At 46.2% G+C, this 20,647-nt stretch overlaps 1 protein-coding gene across 6 annotated transcripts in view; it reads left to right on the top strand.

Annotated features, from left to right (window-relative positions):
* The window catches only part of SLC8A3 (solute carrier family 8 member A3), a 140,218-nt gene that overhangs the window by 102,546 nt on the left and 17,025 nt on the right, over positions 1-20,647 (top strand). For 2 of the 6 annotated variants that reach the window (XM_069465080.1, XM_069465078.1), the window contains one exon: positions 18,378-18,484. The exons of the other annotated variants lie outside the window; for them this stretch is intronic. In XM_069465080.1, coding sequence (XP_069321181.1) covers positions 18,378-18,484 — 107 coding nt within the window. The remainder of the gene's footprint in view (positions 1-18,377; positions 18,485-20,647) is intronic. 6 annotated transcript variants of the gene reach the window in all.

Here is a 20,647-nt window from a genome sequence, read left to right as displayed (position 1 = left end):
TCCTCATGTAAAGATAATCCTACTTCACCAGGCCATTTTGAAGACCCAATGAAATGATGTGTGCATAACAGCTTTAGGAACGCTGCTTCATTCTCCCGTGCAAAGTTTTATCCTCAGCTTGGAGCCTGCTGTGCCCACATTCAAGTCCAGCAAGTATATGGAGTTCTGCACACAAATAAAGGCACCTTCTCCCCCTTTTTTGCCCTTGTGTGACTTTGGTTCCCCTGTGGACTGAATTCATGACAAGCCTGGGCCATAGCATGGAGATGGAACTTTCTTCCCAGGAAGGACTCTGGTCTGAACACCTTCTGAACTCCAACATAACTGATGTCATTCTTCCACCCTACCCCGCTGGTGGCTGTCTCCAGACCTGATTGCTAGAGAAGCTGCTCAAGGAAGGCTCTAGGAGTTAGGGCTGTGTCTGGGCCAGAGGAGTGAACAGTTTTCATCAATCAGTCCTCTTTTTTGCCCCTTTCCTTGACAGCCTCGACTAGGCAGCACCTCCTCCTATCTCCTCGCAGCATCTCCTGATGGAATACACAGGTGAGTCTCCTTGGAGACCACCAGCTTACTGGGAATAGTCCACGGTCAGAGCCACCGGTCTTCATGGCTCCATCCTTCCTTTCAAGCTGTCCTCCCTCTCCCCTCTCCACCATTGCCATAGCAACACAGTGGTGTAAAAAAATAAAAGAGCTGAGGCATCTAAATATAGTCTGAGTCTCAACACTTCCAGCATGGAGCCTAAAACCTAGGGCATGACAGTTAGAAGCATCCAAAGGATAACTGGCAGCCAGGAGGGAGGATGGGTCCAAGGAAGGGGTCAAGGATAGAAGGGAAGAAAAGGAAACAGTTTTCTACTGTGCCTGCTGCCTGTGCTTTCTCATGCAACCCACATCATCACCTGAGGTGGATGTGACCATCTCCATGTTCCTGTGGAAGAAATAGAAGCTTGAAAAGGTTAGGAATTTGGCCAAGGATGCAAAGCTATAAGCAATAGAACTAAGATGTTAACTCAAGTTTCTGTGATCTCAGGGTTTATATGCTTTTCTTCCATACCTCATGGACAGGTGCAGGTGGGAGATTTTGCTGGTGGCACTGAGCTCTTTGAGCAGGTCATATAAACAATCTGAGTCCAGAGCTCAGCTAAGTTACTGGATGACTTAGGCCAAACATATGGCTTCTATCCAAGCAGCCCCTAGAGGGCTGAGGAAAATGAAGGGGAGGATTGGTAAGGCTGCATTTCCCAGGGGCATGAAGAGATGGTTTCGGAGTAGAGGCCATTATAATGTCCTAAAATGGAACTTACACCAGTGGAAAAAAGGGCATGATTAGAAACCCTATATCAGAGAATGCTCACCGTGATTCATACCATCACTTGTACCCTCACTCATTCAACAACATACTAATTAAGCATCTGACTTGTGCTCAACTCTGGAGATACGGAGACAATGGAAACGAAAACAGCCCCTTCCCTTGTAAAGCATAGACTAGTTGTGAGGACAGATGAGAAGACAATTACACAATTGACAAATTCTTTGCACTGTAACATGTACTATGAGTACATAACAGTGATGATTGCAGTGGAAGAGAAATACAGAAGTTCTTACAAATAAAAGAAATCCACCGGGCAATGCTAAAGGTGATGTGCATTGTCGAGGTGAAGAGAGAGACCGAACTAGCGTCAGCCATGGGCTTGTATGACCAGCACGCCCTACAGATCCACTCCCGACCCTCTGTCTTCATAAGAAACGTGAGGTCTCTCTGATAGCCATACAAGTGAGGCTTCAAAAACCCAACAAACCAGACCCAAATGAAATCTGACAGTAAGGAAATTTATGACATCTTCTTCCTACAGCTCTTGGTATCACTGACATAAAACTGAGTGTGTGTGCTGAGGCTGCCCGTGTCACGGTGATATTTAGACAAGGTAGGTGATCAGGCTACGGTATTGGCTACTTACGTGCCTATGAATTATGCAGGTGTGGGAGGGGAAGGAGTAGGCTTTAAAGTTGTGAATTTCTGCAGATCCAAAGCTTTCCAAACTACCTGCAAGGCAGCAAATATGGGGGATGTTGTATGAATAAGTTAGAATTAGATAATATAATGTGTGTGGAGCCCTTTAGTTCTTCAGAGAAAATGCTGTCTAAATACATCGTGCTCGCATCAAAGATAATGATACATTACCCTATTTTTAGTGCTCTGCTACCTACCTGCCAGATATTTCCCCAGGATGTGGTAAAGATGAATGGGCAAGATCTGGAGAAAGCGCTTTAAAATCCTTGATTAAAGGCCCTCCAGGCAGATGTAGAATTTTAAATGTATTATATTACTGTCACGGTCACTGTGTTTTCTCTTATCACCCTGGAGTGCCACCGCCTTTGTTTCAGGTGAATGGCTCTGCCTGGCTGTTTCATGTCCCAAATGTCATCAGAAAGGCAGCGGCCCCCAGATGTGTAGTATAAACAAACACGTTTTGAACTGCAGGATCCAGAGCCTTTCTGGGCTGGCTCCTGTCAGCTTGTCCTCACCTCTCTATAAATCTAGGCTTCCCAAGCTCGTTTTTTACCCCTTCAACAGGACTATGTAAATGTCCTGCTTGAAATGAATATTCACTGCAAACTTTCCCCGAGCCCCTGAACAGAGGTGAGTGGTGGAGTGTAAGGAAGGGCAGACGTGTTCGGAGAGGGAAACAGACCCTCTTCCACCACTGCTCTCCGGCCAGAGAGAGCTCAGAAGTCACTGCAACGGGGGCAGGGTGGAAAGGGGACTTGAGAAATTGTCTCTGGGACTACAAATGTCAGATTCTGGCATCTCTGGGAAAAGAAAAGAACCTGAGTGAGGGGCTTATCTGTCAACAGGAGCACCCAGGATCAGGCTAGAAGGAAGCAATTCAGTTGCTGCCTCTACGCACTGCGCCATCCACGGACAACTTCTTTTTGTCCAACTTTGAGATGCCCTCAATAGCAGAGGGTGATGCCATTGATTCTTCCACACATTCCCCTTGGAGCTAAAAGAGGACCCTTGAAGGCCCATATGTCTCCAACCAATGGGATTACAATAAGCAAACGAACTACCCTGTAATGGCGCTAGGGCTCCTGTCTAGGAGGGAGCAGAGAGTGTGGGATCATGGGGGAAGGTCACCCCTCGAAAAGCATTCAGCTACCACTGGGACAGCAGCAGGTACAGGGGAACAATGACCCCTATTTCCAAACAACCTTCCTAAGACAGGGTGAGACCAATATGCAGTGACATGAAAATGAGGAAAGGTGTTCAGGAAGCTCACCCCCTCTGAAAGGATACCCCTTTGTCTGTCATTCTTCCTCAGACCCGACCACAGAGCTCCCAAAATACCCTCCTGCTCCCAAACCAGCACCTATCAAACTTCTGTCTCACCCTCTTCCAACCCTATCCTGGGAAGTAGAGGGAAAATCCTTTTATAACTTAAACAGCCCATCATCTATTTAAATGACATTTGTGACTGCTTATTCTATGCCAGTTATTATACTATGGGTTTTACTTGCATTATCTCATTTCATCTTCTCAAGAACGCTATGAGGTAGGTTTTATTACTGCACCCAGCTTCAGTTAAGGAAACTGAGGCTCATAGAAATTAAGTAATTTGCCACAAGCCCCCAAACTTACAAGTATTGCATCTAGGTATCTCTGATTCTAAGGCCAATGCTCTTAACCACAAATGATCAAGTGGATAATTATTTTCATGGCATCAGTCACAAGAAGGAACAACAGAGAATGCGCTTAACTAAAGTCATCACTGAATAATTGAAGTGACAGCAGAGCCAGGATTCTAGCCAAGGTGACTCTTCTCATGCACATTTTTAAGGCCAGGAAAAGGAGTTTAGACTTGTTTGGGAAGGTAAAGGGGAGCTATTAAAGTGATCTTTTCGTAAGAGTGGCCTAGTATAATAATAGTGCTCTGAAGGGAGTAGTATGTGCAAGAATGGAGTCAGGGAGACCAGCCAAGAGTCTGCCTCAGTGACCTTGTCAGTAATCACATGTTGAGTGTCAGTGGGCTCTGCAGTCAGACAGGCCTGGGCACAAAGTCTGGCTCCGCCACCCACTGGTATCCATGAAGCATTCAATCATTTGACAAACATGTCTATGTGCCACAGACAAGACAGATCAGACAGATAAGGTTTCTGCTCTCATAGAGGTTTTCTTCTGGTGGAGGAAACAGACCATACACAGATAGGTAAATAAACAAGATAAAGATGGAACAAGATGATTTGATGGAGAGGAGCCGGAGGACTGATCAGATCGGGTAGACAGGGCAGTGGCACGTAAGCTGAGATATTTAAAAAGAACCTGGTCATGAGGATATCTGGAGAAGGAATGTTCCAGGCAGAGGAAACAGGTAGTGCAAAGGCCCTGAGGCAGGAATGAGGTGGATGCATTTAGAAAACAGAAAAGAAAGCAAGTATGCCTAGGGCAGGATGGGTGGAGGAAAAGTGGTAGAAGGTGAGTTGAGGGGCAGCAAGGTGGAGCTTTGCAGGCTTGATCAGCATATCTCAGGGTGATTCTGGAGCTGCATCTGGGAACTTGTGAGAAATACAAGTTCTCAAGCCCCATCCAGACCTGCTAAATCAGCACTCTGTGTTTTATCAAGCCTTCCAGATGGTTCTGAGCATGCTAAAGTTTCAGAGTTCTTCAGCTAGGTTATGCAGTTTCAATTTTATTTGAAGTGCAATGGGGACCTATGGGAGGATTAAGTGGAGGAGCAGCAGATTATGATTTTCTTTAAAAAGATTTTTTTTTAAAGTACTCTGGCTGCAGAGGAGAAAGGACTGTAACAGGATGAGAGAAATGGAAGCAGGGAGACAAGTTAGGCGTCTATTGCAGGAGTGCTGGTGAGCGGTGACATTGGTGACAATGGTTTGAGTAGAGCAGTGTGGCAGTGAGAACAGGGTTCTCCAAGCAGATGGGACGACGCTGACAAATGGAGTGTGTGCGGCTCACACAAGCCTGGCTAGGGCAGGGAGGCAGAGGCTGGGCCAGCATCTCTCCAGAGTGCAGTTCAAAGACCATATTCTCAACGAAGACATTCCACCCTTCTCCCACCCCCTCCCTGTTGTCTAAAAATAGGGAGCGTGTGGAGATCTGGCCTGTGGCAAACTGGGGCTGGTGCAGGGGAGCTGAGATCTTGCGAAGGGCTGGTACTTCCTCTGGGGAGGAAGGGGAAGAGGAGGGACAAAGGAGGAGTGGTGCAGTGAAGAACAGATAGACTGAAAGGTTGAGAATGTTCTCTGGCTTCCTGAAAGGCTTAAGGGATTAGCTCTGCAGGGTGAACTAGGAGCCCTAGTTACATTAAATAAACGCGCACACACACACACACACACACACAGTTGAATGAGACCTGTAGTTTCTAAAACCAAGAGCTGTGGTTTTTTTGCTCATTTCATTACCCATAAAAATCCCAAAAGAGAAATAGAGCCTCTTGTCTTCCTTGTATAGGCTCAGGGAGGACAAATGGCTTAGGGGGACCTACAGCAAGAAAATAACAGCAGCAGAACTCAAACTCAGGTCCTTTCACAGTGTAACATTCTTTCCATGATACCACAAGACATCAAATGACCACTAGAGAGATCTGACTAGGGTTAGGGTTAGGGTAGATGAGTGAGGTGAATCATGCAAGTGCAGGATAGGAACATGGCTTTATTTACAATTTTGATAGTTTGCTCACCATGGATTTTTTCTTTTTTGCATTAATTTTGACTTTTAAAAATCACTGGCTGGGCATGTGGCTCCCAGCCCTGTAATCCCAGAGCTTCGGGAGGCTGAGTTGGGAGGATCACTTGAGGCCAGGAGTTCAAGATCAGCCTGGGCAACATGGTGAGATGCAGTCTCTACCAAAAAGAAATTAAAAGAATCTTAGCCGGGAGTGGTGGCACATGCCTGTAGCCCCACCTACTTGGGAGGCTGAGGCGGGAGGATCACTTGAGCCTAGGAGTTCAAGATTACAATAAGCTATGATCACACCACTGCACTCCAGCCTGGTCAATAGTGGGAGACCATGTCTCAAAAAAAAAAAAAATCATTGCATTAAAATGTTATTTATCTACATCAGCCTTTTGCTTTGAACATCAGGGAACTTCAGACTTTTAAATGTAAAGGAAATAGGATTTCTGCTCCCCACCTCCCACCTTTGTGAAAATCTCAGCTTCTGCTTTTAGACTTTATTCCTAAGAAGTTGGCCTCCTGTGTTCCTCTCAAGATCACGAGGTTGTGTGAAATTAGCAGTAGGCTAGATTTTCACATGAGAGGAAAGGATACGCCACTCCTACAGCTGAGCTGGGACTAGGACTCAGGCCCTCTGGCTCCTACCCTGTGATAATCTGGGCCCCATTTTGTCTCTAGACAGTGCAAAATAAGAATTTTTCATTTGACTAGGAGAAGAAGGGAAGAAGCCTGAACTGGAAAACAGGTCATTTAGAAGGTGGAAATTTCTGACTACCCCTTTGGGACCTACAGGTCAATACATCCAAAGTGATAACAGTAGCTGACATGCAACCTGGGTGCTGTTCTGTCCCCCAGGGCCACTGCATTACACAAGGCCAAGGAGCAGCATTCTCACTGACTTCCATGTGCCTGGAGCTCAGCGCAGATGTGCAGTGCTGTAGCTCTGCCTCAGTTTAGTCCCTGATTGGTTCAGCCAAGAAAATGTCTATAAAATCAGCTAATCTTCCATGTAGTTAAGTCTCTAATTGAAGTATTTTTTCTGCCCAGCCCAGGGACAGCAATCTTTCCTGGATTTGCTATTTATGGGAATCTCCAGAAATTATCCACCAGAAATATTGGCTTTGTACGTGCTCTAGTGGACAGGGATTTAAGATGGAAGACAAGAGGCTTTGACTGTGTTTGACTCAGGTCCTGAAGAACTACTGCCTCTCTCTTTCTATTATTAGAGGGTTTTTCTTGGACTCAAGATTTCATGTTTATACAATACAAACTTCCCTCCTTTCTGCTTGGGTCAAAATCATTCTTTTATTTTTTTTATTTATTTATTTTTTTTTTTTTTGAGGGGACAGAGTCTCGCTCTGTTGCCCAGGCTAGAGTGAGTGCCGTGGCGTCAGCCTAGCTCACAGCAACCTCAAACTCCTGGGCTTAAGCGATCCTTCTGCCTCAGCCTCCCGAGTAGCTGGGACTACAGGCATGTGCCACCATGCCCGGCTAATTTTTTCTGTATATTTTTAGTTGGCCAGATAATTTCTTTCTAATTTTTAGTAGAGACGAAGTCTCATTCTTGCTCAGGCTGGTCTTGAACTCCTGACCTGGAGCGATTCACCGCCTCGGCCTCCCAGAGTGCTAGGATTACAGGCGTGAGCCACCACGCCCGGCCCTAAAATCATTCTTTTAAAATGAGATCCCTTGGCCGGGCGCGGTGGCTCACGCCTGTAATCCTAGCACTCTGGGAGGCCGAGGTGGGCGGATCGTTTGAGCTCAGGAGTTCGAGACCAGCCTGAGCAAGAGCGAGACCCCATCTCTACTAAAAATAGAAAGAAATTATATGGACAGCTAAAAATATATATAGAAAAATTAGCCGGGCATGGTGGTGCATGCCTGTAGTCCCAACTACTCGGGAGGCTGAGACAGGAGGATCCCTTGAGCTCAGGAGTTTGAGGTTGCTGTGAGCTGACGCCACGGCACTCACTCTAGCCTGGGCAACAAAGTGAGACTCTGTCTCAAAAAAAAAAAAAAAAAAAAAAAAGACAGAGAGACCCAGCATCTCTGAAGCCATGAATCAGATAGCCAGCCACTTGTTCTCTTCAGTGCAGGGAGCAGACACATTGTTAAATAAAATGATTTTATAGATTATTCTTACTGCCTTTCCAAGAAGGAGATTTATCAACTTCACGGCACAGCATCCATTTATTCCCAGACCACTGGTGTTTTCTTACTTCCCCTCTTGACTCAGAAGATGGAGAGAATTGGGGTGGCAAATATTCCTCTCTTCTGTGACCCCACTCCCTTGGGGGTGAGTCAGGGCAAACCTGGGGCCCAAATGGGGCCGTAAATAACTGAGTCACATGCAGAGCTGAAGCCTGCACAGACCCCTGCTACGGAGAATGGAAATGTAATTTCCCTTTGAGAGTAACTAGGCAATGCCCCTCCAGAGACTACTTTCAAGAACACCAGATTCTCCCTCTAATGTCTAGTGGAATGTTCCCAACCTTCACCCTACCCCATTTTACCCCCACTCACATGCACACACACACAATCAGGAATGGGACGCACTCCCCTCCCCCCCACAGGATGGCAAAAAGGGAGAGGAATCTTTATCAGAGCTTAAAGAGTTGAGAGCTGCTGTCCTGGCAGAGGGAGTGTAATGAAACAATGGTTAAGCCCATTCCTTTTCCCACAGGTGTGAGTATACCCACACGTACACATACGTTTATCTTTGCTTGGTAGCCACAAGAATTAGTCAAGCTCAGGAGCCTTCTGGAAGTTTGTTCCTATACTCAAGCAAAGACTTATTTGAGCTGCCTGAAGAATGTTAATAAGTTGGTTCCCTCCACAGAGACATGAAATTGTCTCGGGCTTAATATTGCTTCCTGCCCCATGGAAATTCCACTCAAGCAAACAAAGGGGAGAGGAGGCCAAGGGCTATTTTCTATACATGGACACACCACCAGACTGTAGGTTCCATGAGAGTAGGAACAATCTGATAAATAATGAATGGGTGGGTGGATGAATCAGGGACCATGTACCCAATAAACATTTTCTTCAGAGATTTGTACCTAGAGCTGGGCTAAGCACTGCAGAGGAGCTGGGGGTAAGACATATTCCAAGCCCCCTGAAATATAGCCTAGCCCAGGAGGCAAAATAATTACCCGAGAAGCAACCAGGAAATGCTTCAGGCAGGACAGGATTAATTTAGTGCAACAGTCACAATGTAGGAAACTCAGCATGGACTGGATGTGCAGGAACATCCTCTCAGACCCAGACAGTCCGTGGACTCTATTTTAGTGGGGCACGGGGGACCTGGCAAGATAGAGAGGAGGGCATGCCATCCCCACCTCCTCAGCACAAACTGAACTCATTCCGTCCCCCTTGAAGCCACCGTGTACTTTCTCACCAGCAAGCCTCTTATACATGCCATCCCCTCTTTCTGAAAGACTCTCCTCCTCTTAACCACACCAACTCGACTCATCATTCAGGCCTCTACTGAAATATCCCTTCCTCTGCAAAGACTGCCTGATATCCTTATTCTAAACCAGGTGTGTCCCCAGCCCTGCTCTTCCCCTATTGTCACACTTATCACACTTCACTCTAATTACTTGATTAATTATCTGCCTCCCCACTACACATAAGACTCTTTAAAGGCAGAAATTGTGTCTTTCCTGCTTGATAATCATGCCTGACATGTATTAGGTCCTTAATAAATATATATTGAATGAAAGGGAGGAGTAGAGGGAGGGATGAATGGATAGAGGGATGGATGGGTGGGTGGGTAGAGGAAGGATGGAAGGAAAAAAGGAAGGATCTCCAGGGTGAGCAGACGGATGACCTGCTTTGGACATAATGACGAATCTTGAAGTGCAGAGTTTGTGTGGATAAATTGAAAAGATAAGATTGCAGAGATGGATGGGTGGATGGATGGATGATGGATGGATATTAAAAAGAGCTTCTAGTTCCTAGGATGAAGGGTTAAGTCTTTATCTTCTAAGAAAGGAAGGAGAGGATAAAATTTTTTGATCTAAAATCTTTTCTATCCTGTAAAGCCGCCCTTCAAGGCACGACAACCTTCAAAAGGAAAGGTGCCTACTTTAGAAGACTGGTTTTCTAAAAATTAGAAACTTTGCCCTGACCTTTGGGAGAGAGAGCGAGTGGCCCCCTTGGGATTTTGGGCACCACCTTGTCTCTGATCATATCCTGAAGCCTAGGTCTGTAATCATACAGTTATCTCAGATGCCTTTTTCCTTCTAGCCATCGGTAACAAGCTCTTCAGGAGCTGCGAAAGTGGATATTTAGGAGAACAGAGGAGCCACCCATGGGCTGTGATGCCCAGTTATGTGCCCAGACCTTTCGGAATCAACAGAGTGAGAATCAAGTCCTCATCTGTGTGGATCTGCACTCATGCCCAGCAGCCAGGTCTTAATAGTCAATAAAGTGTTCCTACACTTTGCCAAGGGTAAGCCACACCCTCGTGAGTTTTCTCTGATCAGTCCAGCAGAGAAGCTGCAAGTGACAGAGGCCTCATCGGGAGAGTCCAGAATAGACACCAAAACAAAGGGGACCCTGTGCGCTCTCCCTCACACACACCCATACACCCTTCCCTCGCACTTCATCCTTCCCTTTCTGGTCATCCTCCCACCTACCTGACCATCCCTGCAAACTGCAGAAAATTCTTCAGCAAGATCCATCTCTGTGCCTCAGCCTGTCCCATATGCCTGTTGGTTCAGGCATGGATGTAGAATCATGCACCAGGCAAGAGTCTGCCCATCAGGGTTGTGCAGGTTGTGTGCTACATAAAGACCCTGAAGTTGAGGCTAAAATCCAGCCAGTGTTCTCCACACCAAGCCCTGCCCTGTGGCAAGATGCTACATAAGCCAGAGGAAGGCCCCCTGTCCTTGTCAAGCTGTGTATCTTCAGGGCTGCATCCTTTTCCTACTTTGCGCAAAGAGCCCTTCGGTCGGGACAAAGTATTCTGATTACAAAATAGATGCTGTGAGATAGTTCCAAGAGATCATCTGGCTCAGTTACTGCCTCCATAAAATAAATAAGTCTCCCATAGTAGTTGTGTATTGCTGTGTAACAAATTGTCACAAGCTTAGAGGCTTAAAACAATAACCATTTATTACTATCTCGCAGTTTCTGTAGCTCACAACCACCCAGGCAGGCTGGACTGGGTTCCCTGCCTAAGGTCTCACAAGGCTGAAATCAAGGTGTCAACCAGGCTGGGATTGTACTTGGAGGCTCTGGGGATGTACCTCATTCCAAGCTCATTCAGATTGTTGGCAGAACCCAATCTCATGGGGCTTTAGGTCTGAGGTCTCCTTTTTCTTGCTGGCTGTCAACCAGGGATCACTGTTTGCACTTAGACGTTGCCTATATCTTTTCTTCCATGATGCCCTTCATCTTCAAACCGAAGCCACGTGTGGAATCATCCTCATGCTTCACATCTTTCTGGCTTCCCCTTCTTCTTTAGCCGGAGAAAGCTCTCTGCTTTTAGGGGCCCAAGTGATTAAATCAGGCCCACCTGGGCAATGTCTCTATGTTAAGGTCAACAATGGTGCCATATCACATCCCGTACCATGTAACAATATGGAGGTGATATCTCAGCATATTCATAGGTTCCAGGGATGAGAGTAGAACATCTTTGGTGGAACATTTTAGAAATTCTGCCTTCCACAGCCTCCTATCCACCGACAACCCTTTAAAAAGCCAAATCTTTGAGCCTTTTTGCCAAAGGCTTTTTTGCATAAGCACATTCATACCTCATTTTATCAGATACGTACTCACTTGGAGCAAATAGTAGCACATGGCAACATAATTTGTAAATCAATCCAAACTACCTTTTCCCATCATAACTTCTCCCAGACTTTCTGGTAGAATCTGATGCTGTCAGTGGTGTGCTGGCACCTACCGGCCTGCAAGAGTTGATTCTTCAGTGTGTAGGAATTTTGCAAGTTGGAATTGTTAGACTGTTAAGTAGCTTGAAATTGACCACAGGGAGAGTATTTTCACCATGGAAGGCAAACAGTCCAAATCAGGGTTCCTTTTTTCCCCTCCATTTTTATTTTATTTTATTTATTTCAGGAAATTATGGGGGTACAAACATTTTGGTTACATGTTATGACTTTGCCACACCCAAGCCATGATTTGAGGCATGCCCTTTCCCCCTACAATGCTCACTGCATCCATTAATTGTAACTTTCCCCACCCCCAACCTGCCAACCCGCAAAGAATATTACTACCATGTGAGCACCTTAGTGTTGATCAGTTAGTGCCAATTTGATGGTGTGTACATGTGGTGCCTATTCTTCCGTTCTTGTGCTAGCTCAATTTGGAGGATGGGCTCAAGCTCTATCCCAGAAAATATAAGAGGTGCTAGATCACCATAGTTTTTTGTAATTGAGTAGTATTCCATTGTATACATGCACCATATTTTATTAATCCATTCATGGATTGATGGGCACTTGGGTTGTTTCCACATCCTTGCAATAGTGAATTGTGCTGCTATAAACATTTGAGTAGAGATGTCTTTAATATAGAATGTCTTTTGTTCCTTTTTATTCCCAGAGAGCTGCTGTACCAGCTAGCCCACCACTGGGTGTAGCTCTTTAGAGGCCATCTACCTGACTTCCTGGAACATGCTTGAATCCTTTCCACAGCCTTGTTCATGCATGGTCATCATCTTATTTTTTTAATACCAGCAGGAATGAGACAATCACTTCCTTATAAGCAGTTCATCTCACTGATGCAATGGTACATGGAAGGGGTGCAGTCACCTCTCTGGAACTTCCAGCCAGTAGTCCTAGCCCTTTAGAAGCAGCACCCGTGACAGCTCCGGAACCATCTGGAGTGGGTACCGTGTCCCCCAGGAGACATCTCTCCTCTGGATCCACATATCAGACCCCAGTAGTTAGAAGCACAGTCTTTAGAGCCACACTGAGTTCAAATCCCAGCTCTGCTACTTCTTTGGTTTTCACCTTGGGCAAGTGTCTTAACTTTTCTGGTCGGTTTCTCATCTGTGGAAACGTGGATAAAAAGAGTACCTACCTTGTAGGTTATTGTAAAGATTAAATGAGATAATATTAACATATGCAGAGAAAACAGCACCTTGCCTGGCCTATGCCCACCTCACAGGTTAGTTGTGAGAATTAAATTACTTAATATATGTAAAAGGCTTAGAGCTATGCCTAGCACAAAGTATGCATCAGCTAAGTATTAGTAAACTAATTTGAAATGTGTTTCTAGACTCCTCATCACCCTAGTCACCCCACTCCAGGTGTACTCTAATGTCCCTCTCAAAATGTAGTGTCCGAATTGACCTAATTAGTCCAGCCCTTGGCTGAAATGCTAGACTCTGATTCCAGCCACCCATGTCCTGACTGGCAGTAGCATCTGAGCAGCAGGTCCCCTTCCCTACATTTTTAACAGAGCCAGAGAGACGTCTCCACGGAGTCGGGCCATGGAGCAGCAGCATCTGCATCCCCTGGGACCTGGTTAGGAAGGCAGACTCTTGGGCCCCACCCCAGCTCTGCTGAGTCAGAATCTGCACGTGAACAAGGTGCCTGGGCGATCCATGTGCACAGTCAAGTTTGAGAAGCATGGCTTTCAGGAACCCTGGGACACACTTGTTTTCAAGGGGAAATCAATTAGAGCGTCCTAAGCCTTCTCTTGAGACAGGAGCCTTTCCCCCAGACCTCGGGGCAGGGGTTGGGAGAGTGCCAGCGCTGGGCTGTCAGTGTAGGGGAGGAGGGGTCTGCCTAGGTTCACAGAGTCAGAAGCCTGCGAAGGGAAGAGATGGGGGCAGCTGGCAACCAACTGGGAAGATAAAGGAGACGACAAGAAAAACCCAACACAGAGACGTGAGGCTTCTAAAAGCTCCATGGAAAGGCTCGCGGCTCCTCCACCAGCTCTGTCCTGCTGCCCCAGATCAAGGCAGCTTTGTGAACAAGAGCTGGCCTGGAGCAGCAAGGATACATTTAGAAGTGATGAAAAGGAACCCTTCTTGATATGGTGAAGAGTCATTTAGTAGGAATCGGGAGGGAAAAGGTCACCGAGTCAGAAGCCCAGCCTGTATTTAGAGATTATTTCTGGGATGGGAGGGCCAAAGGGTCAGGAGGCCACCCACTCACAATGCAATGCGGAGGCAGAGCCACTTATTACCTGCCTGTGCTGCCAGAATTTCAGTGGGGCAATTCTGTGGTTCCTCACTGTGGTGGCAGCTTGGGAATGGTGCCCAGAGCTTATCTACCTGCCCGTAGGAAAAAAACTATAGGAGTAGGAAAGGACATGTGCTAAAATCCTAGCTCTGCTGCCTGCTAGCTGTGTGACTCTGAGCAAGTTACTTAACCTCTCTGAGCATCTATTTTCTTACCTTTAAAAAGGAAGTAATAATAGTACCTATGTTAATATAGCAGAAGGATGAAATAAGAAAGTTCTTTTCATGGTGCTGAAAACCACGTAAGCACAGTATTATCTTGGATTTTGTTCTTCCTTTATGAAGTGAAATTCACAGCATCCTCCTCCAATGTATCATTCATCCATTCAACTCATAAATGCTGCTTACTCCCCCTTTCACTCTAGAGGAGCACAACAGCTAAAGAAAATACTTCCCTTTGCAGTACCCTGAGGATCAGAGGCTGATTTAGAACTGGATGTCCTCGATGCAAAGGAATGTTTTGCAAGCCCAGCCAGACAGCCCAGAAATGCATTCCTAATCCCTTCTGGGTTGTTGGTGGGAGATCTCTTGGGGGCATGTTTGCCAAGCAGTGCAGCCAGGTCTTATCTGGCAATGCTGTATGCTGTGGAAGGCTTGGAGGAGAGGCAGGTGCAGGCCCTGGAGCTTCTGACAGCGTTACTGGCTCTAGGAGTAGCTGCCCCTATGACCTCCCAGTAACTGCCACTGTGATCGAAGGAGGAATTGGGAAGGGGGAGATAAAGGATTCAAAAACCCTTACCTGAACCAATGAGTTAGATCCTGGGGTGTTGCTGGAGAGATCTTCTGCAGAGTGGACAAATGTAGTAGCTTATGTAAGCTGAGGGTCAAGGTTTGATGTGACTGGGCTTGCGGCTTCTTTGTCCCACTGAGAATCCTTAGGCATTCCATGAAAGTAGCCTTCAAAATATTTTTTCTCCCTGATGACTTAAACTTTTACTGCAAAAAAGGCAGAGTAGATTCATTTTATGAAGCTCTGGGTGTGTTAGAAATTCACACCAGTCACTCAGCAAGTCATGATTTTTATTTTTTATTTTATTTTATTTTATTTTTTTATTTTTTTTATTTTTTTATTTTTTTTTTTGAGACAGAGTCTCACTCTGTTGCCCGGGCTAGAGTGAGTGCCGTGGCTTCAGCCTAGCTCACAGCAACCTCAAACTCCTGGGCTCAAGCGATCCTCCTGCCTCAGCCTCCCGAGTAGCTGGGACTACAGGCATGCGCCACCATGCCCGGCTAATTTTTTGTATATATATATTTTAGTTGTCCATATAATTTCTTTCTATTTTTAGTAGAGACGGGGTCTCACTCTTGCTCAGGCTGGTCTCGAACTCCTGACCTCGAGCGATCCACCCGCCTCGGCCTCCCAGAGTGCTAGCAAGTCATGATGGAGGCCTCCTATATGCCAGGCGCTAGGTGAGACACTGGACCACGGTGGCAAGTAAGACAGACAAGTCCCCTTGTCCTCATGGAGCTTACACGCTAACGTGGACAGACAGGCAGTAAATGAGTAACTAACCAGCTACCTTCAGGCTGTGATAAGTGCACTGAAAGGAACGAGCAGAGTGATGATATGGAAAGTGACTATCTCAAGATAAGGTGGCCACCGAAGGCCTTTCTGAGGAGGGGGTGTGTACTGGAAGCCCAAAGGACAAGGATCAGCAGAGACCCAGGTGAAGACTGTTACAGGCAGAGGGAATAGCAGGGGGATGCTCTACATGGGAAAGGGCTTGATTTGAGGAATAGGAAGACCAGTGTGTCTGGGCCCATGAGCAGGGGGAGAACGTTGTGAGTGAGGTCTGAGAGGCCAACAGTAGCTGGATGGTGCAAGCTCCCATAGGCCATGGTAAGGGTTTTGTGTTTGTTCCAATAACAGGGGGTATCCTAGGACCTAGATTTCATATTTTATAGATAACCTGGCTGTGGTGTGGGGAAGGGATTGAATGAGGAGGGCAAAGGCAGGAGCAGGGAAATCTCTCAGGTGGATACTGCAAAGTCCAAGGGAGAGGTGATGGTGTCCAAATCTAGGCTTTGATGGCACCGTGAAAGGTGTGGTAAATTAAATATGCTGGGGGCGGGGCAAGGTGGTGGGGGGACGAGTGACCGAAAGGAAGGAATCAGGTGACTCTGGATTTGGGACCTGAGCAGTTTGGTAGATGATGGTGGCATTGACTGAATGGGGGAGGAACAAGTTTGGAAAGAGAAACTCAAGACCGGCTGGTGACTTTTACTAAATTTAAATATTCTTGTGGCCTCATTTGTGACTTGAGCAGAAGTGAGAATTTCCTCAGTTTTCAAGAGCTGGAAGGGATTTCTCTGACCTCCAGGCAAGGTAACACCTTAAGTTCAAACAGACATGCTGCCTTCCCCAGGAGTGATCTCAGTGGGGGAATCCCACACCTGCCTCCTCCTCCCATTCCTCCCTCCACCTGGTGGTTCCAGCTAGCTGACCTGGGTTCTTCCTGTGGCTCCTGAATGAGGCTCCAGAATGAGGGCTCCTGCCCTCATTTCTGTTGTCCCCAACTAAGATGTCAATGGCATCTCTTTTTCTCTTTATCTGCTCACTAAAAATCAAAACAAGCACAAACTTCGCTATGTTGTAGGACATGTGGTCTGTCCAACTCATAGCAGAGCTCATCGCTGATGGGGGCACAGGCCAGGTTTTGAGAGAATGGGAGAGGTGCTCTCTGTTACCACTCTTAATATTCCCAGTCCCTCTAATAACCCATTTGGGATCTATCATTCCTGCTTTATCCAAACCTTTCTTGACCCAACTTCTATTTCTAGCTTGTACCACCTTTTGGGTCAACAATTCTATTTATTGATTTCCCCTTATTTTCTGACTTAATGGCTGGAGATGGTAAGATTCCCTTACATATTACTCTCAAGCCACCAAACTGGGGTCATTGTCAGACTTAGTAATAATGGCTGCTATTTATTAAACATTTAGTAGGGAGCACAAGAGCCAAGAGCTTCACAGGCATCATTTCGTTTAAGAACACTACAGAATCAGTATTACTATTCCATTCTACACGTGAGACTTGAAGAGCTTTTGCAAGTTGCCCAAGATCACCTAGCTAGTGAGGGGCGGCAGTGGGACTTGAACACAGGGCATCAGTCTCCATTACCTGGACAATGGAAGACCAAAGCATTGTGGCCATTCCTGAGTTGAACAGTCAACGCTCTCTATGGTGGCTAGCCAGGTTTTCTGTGACTGGGGTGGGTGTGACACATGCTGAAGGCTTAGAGTCTGTCTTTGTAAGTGGTGGGGTGGCAGGGAGAGGGCTGTGTTAGTAACTGCTGTTGCATTCACTTCAGGAGTGGTGGACCCAGATCTGATTCCACAGGATCAGCAGGATGGACAACGGAGCCTCTGTAGACATTCAAAGCTCTAACGGTGACTTGGGGAAGATTGGGAGAGCAGAGATGTTGTCCCAAGTTAGAATGGAAAGCTATTCCTACTTTATAAAAAAGAATAAAGGGAGGACATCTTGACTGGGATCTGGTCCTGAAAAGTCCCCTCATTGAGCAATAATTTGGAGAGGTCCATTTCTACCACTGTTTTTAAAGCTCCTGGTAATATTGAAAAAGAAAAAAGAAAGAAATGCAAAGCCGGGTTACTAAAATTGTTTTATATTTTTAAATGTTTACATTAACAAAATAACACTTTTTAACATAAAAAGCAATATTATTGTGCTAGCCACAAGATCACTGTAGGACGTAGAAATTAATCATAATTCAGGGTGCCCTAGAATTAAAGGGGTCCAGCTAGTGTGTCCCTGTGACTGCAGAAACTTCTTTGGAGATAACGTCAGTAATCTTTGATGCCCGCTGTGAATTACCAGAATGTGTGACATGGTTAGAACAGCCCTCCTAGCTTCCCTGTGACAGTCAATGCCATGCAGAAAGGGAAAAATTCTATTATCTCTGGGCAAGGTTTCCACAGACCAATTAGTCCCTCCCTTTCTGCTTTTTATTATAAAATAAACCTTTTGGATCAACAGCAGCTGATTTTGAAAGCCAAAAAATTCTCTCTTGTGCCAAAAGCAAGAGGGATAAGGAAACAGACATTATGGGAGGACCTTAGTGCCCGAGCCTCTATGTGAATATTGTTTCATTGCTGTCTTTCATTACAACCGCCCTGGGAAGGTGTAAGCATTACTTGTCCTGTTTGTATGTGGGTTAATTGATTTGTCCAAGATCACACAGCATATGTGGGGCTAGAACCCAGAGTCTTTGGCTGGGAAGCTCGAGCTCTTTCTTTGCAGTGTCCGAATGTGATCGTGCCATGAAGCCACACGAAGCCCGGGAGGATCCCCGTGAGACTGGAGGGGCCCCGGGCAGCCACTGTCCTCCAGGCCCCTGTGGTGTTCAGCAAGCTTGGACACTTGGCTGTTTCCTTCTCTTCTGTTTCTTCTCCTGGCTGACTTGGCCCCACCATACTCCTTGCTTATGATACTTATTTTTCCATCCACAGCAAAACAGTTTACATCAAGGTAATTGATGGTGAGGCGTATGAGAAAAACAAGAATTACTTCATTGAGATGATGGGCCCCCGCATGGTGGATATGAGTTTTCAGAAAGGTGTAGTACCCCGTCCTCCACACTAACACTAGCGCCCTTCTCTCCCCTTCTGTTTCTTCCTCTCTCCACCCCGTTTGTCTCCTCTCCTCCTGTCTTCTGTCTCTCTGGTTCACTTTCCCCTGTTTCCTCTCTTTCTATTTCTCCCTCTCTGTCTCCTCTCTCTGCTCCCAGCTCTGTCTTAACACCTGCAGGGCTGTCACATGGTAGCCATGAGGGATGCTCAAGACCAACGCTGATTTTTCTGGGATGAGAAAATGAGTGTGGGGAAAGAGAAAGAGCGCCAGTGCACTGAGAGTGTCATGTATGAGGCTCTCGGCTTCTTCTGGGTGGCTTAGTGCACAGGAAGGAAAAGACCCAATAGCACCAGCCAGGAGGGCAGCACCAGGAAACAGACTCAGCAGACATCTCCATGGGGCAGTATTCTTGGGGCTAAGCTTGAAGTCCTTGGAAGTTGGGAATCAGTGTCCGTGGATCATGGCTCATCCCACTCCCTAAAGCAGGCCTCAGGAGCCATCTGATCTGCCACAGGCCTACTATCAAGGCCTGTTTCTCTCCCTGACCTTGACTAAACTGAAAGTACAGATTTGAGTTCCAGGTCTAGGTCAAAGACCTACCTGCCTTCCTTTACTTTTCCATTAAGAGCATCTGGGTGTGCAGGCAGAGAGTTAGAACAGCTGGAGAGAGGATTCTGACCGGAATGGACGCTTCTCCATGAAGTCCATGGGACTTCTCAGAGTGGATGAAACCTTTGCCTTCAACTTAAATGACCCCATACATCCCATGGCCTCTGATAGGTAAGTCAGGAAACCCTTTCCTGGACAGACCACACTGTTGGGAAGAAAGACGCCAGTACTGGGGCATCGTTCCTTCCCTGGCCGAGCTATTCCTCATGCCCCACCAGAGCACCCCTTCCCATGCCACAGCAGAGTCCTTGCAGCAGGAAAACAGCCTCACACCTTCTAAATAGGCCCAAGGTCCCATATCGAGGGTTAAGAGAGAAATTCCCAAAAATACCTCTTGACAACCAATGAGCTTTGTCTTTTGTCCACTGAGTGAGGTATGAAAATGCCCAAAAGGTGAAAAAAAATGTACACTCTTGCATCGCTTAATGACGGGGTATGTTCTGAGAAATGCCTCATTAGGAGATTCTGTTGTTGTGTGAACATCACAGAGTGTACTTACACAAGCCAAGGTGGTGTAGCCTACTACACACGTCGGCTCTGTGATATAGCCTATTGCTCCTGGGCTACAAACCTGCACAGCATGTTACTGAACTGAGAATCATGTATTTGTGTAGCTAAACATGTCTAAACATAGAAAAGGTTCAGTCAAAACACAGTATTATAATCTCATGGGACCACTGCCATATATGCAGTTCACTGTTAACTGAAATGTCGTTATGTGGTGCATGACAATACCTGTAAAATACACACTCCCCACAAATGTGCAGCAAGTCCTGCCCAACAAACCACCTCAGATCAGTCTACTACATCATAGGTAGCAAAGCTGAGTCCATCTTTGGAATATAATAGGAGCATCAAAACATTGGAGAAGACATTTAGGCTACCATTCAGTAGCAGCACATCTTTGCCCTTTAGAGAGCATTTAGATTCTGGGCCAAAAAAAAAAGGCAGAAAATAACAATTCTGGCTCACCAGTGGGACCTGCTGGGCTCCATGAGAGACCAGGAGAAGCCACACAGGAAGAGCCAGGCCCATGTAGCAACCTCTCTACATGACTGTGGATCTGAGCCAGCCTGGAGCCAGTCTGTGGAGGGAAGTGAGTTTCAAGAATCTTGAAAATCTTGCTTCCCTGAGTGATTTGTTTTTAAAAGACACTATGCTTTGTTGAGATACCCAGAGACAAACAGAAACCTCCATCACCTTGTGCCCTGGACCCATGATAATCAACATTTAAGGAAGCCAGTTTGGGGACGTATCACCCCTATATGATGGAAGTCCAGAGGTGACTTAGAATTTGATGATTTACATCATTTTCTTCACATTTTTCCAGAAGTGGATCAGCTGCAAATAGCAAAGGATTCCTATACCATATTGTGGTTAATACATATATATTTCAGTTCCCACCACTGAAGCCCTATGAGACAAAGAATGGAATTCTGTCTCCCTTTCTTTTCTCTCTCTCTCTATCTCTCTCTCTCTT

The sequence above is a fragment of the Eulemur rufifrons genome, chromosome 2 (assembly GCF_041146395.1).
Source record: "Eulemur rufifrons isolate Redbay chromosome 2, OSU_ERuf_1, whole genome shotgun sequence".
Taxonomy (NCBI): Eukaryota; Metazoa; Chordata; class Mammalia; order Primates; family Lemuridae; genus Eulemur; species Eulemur rufifrons.
The sequence above is the reverse complement of the archived record's forward strand: the minus strand, read 5'-3'. Positions and strand labels throughout refer to the sequence as shown.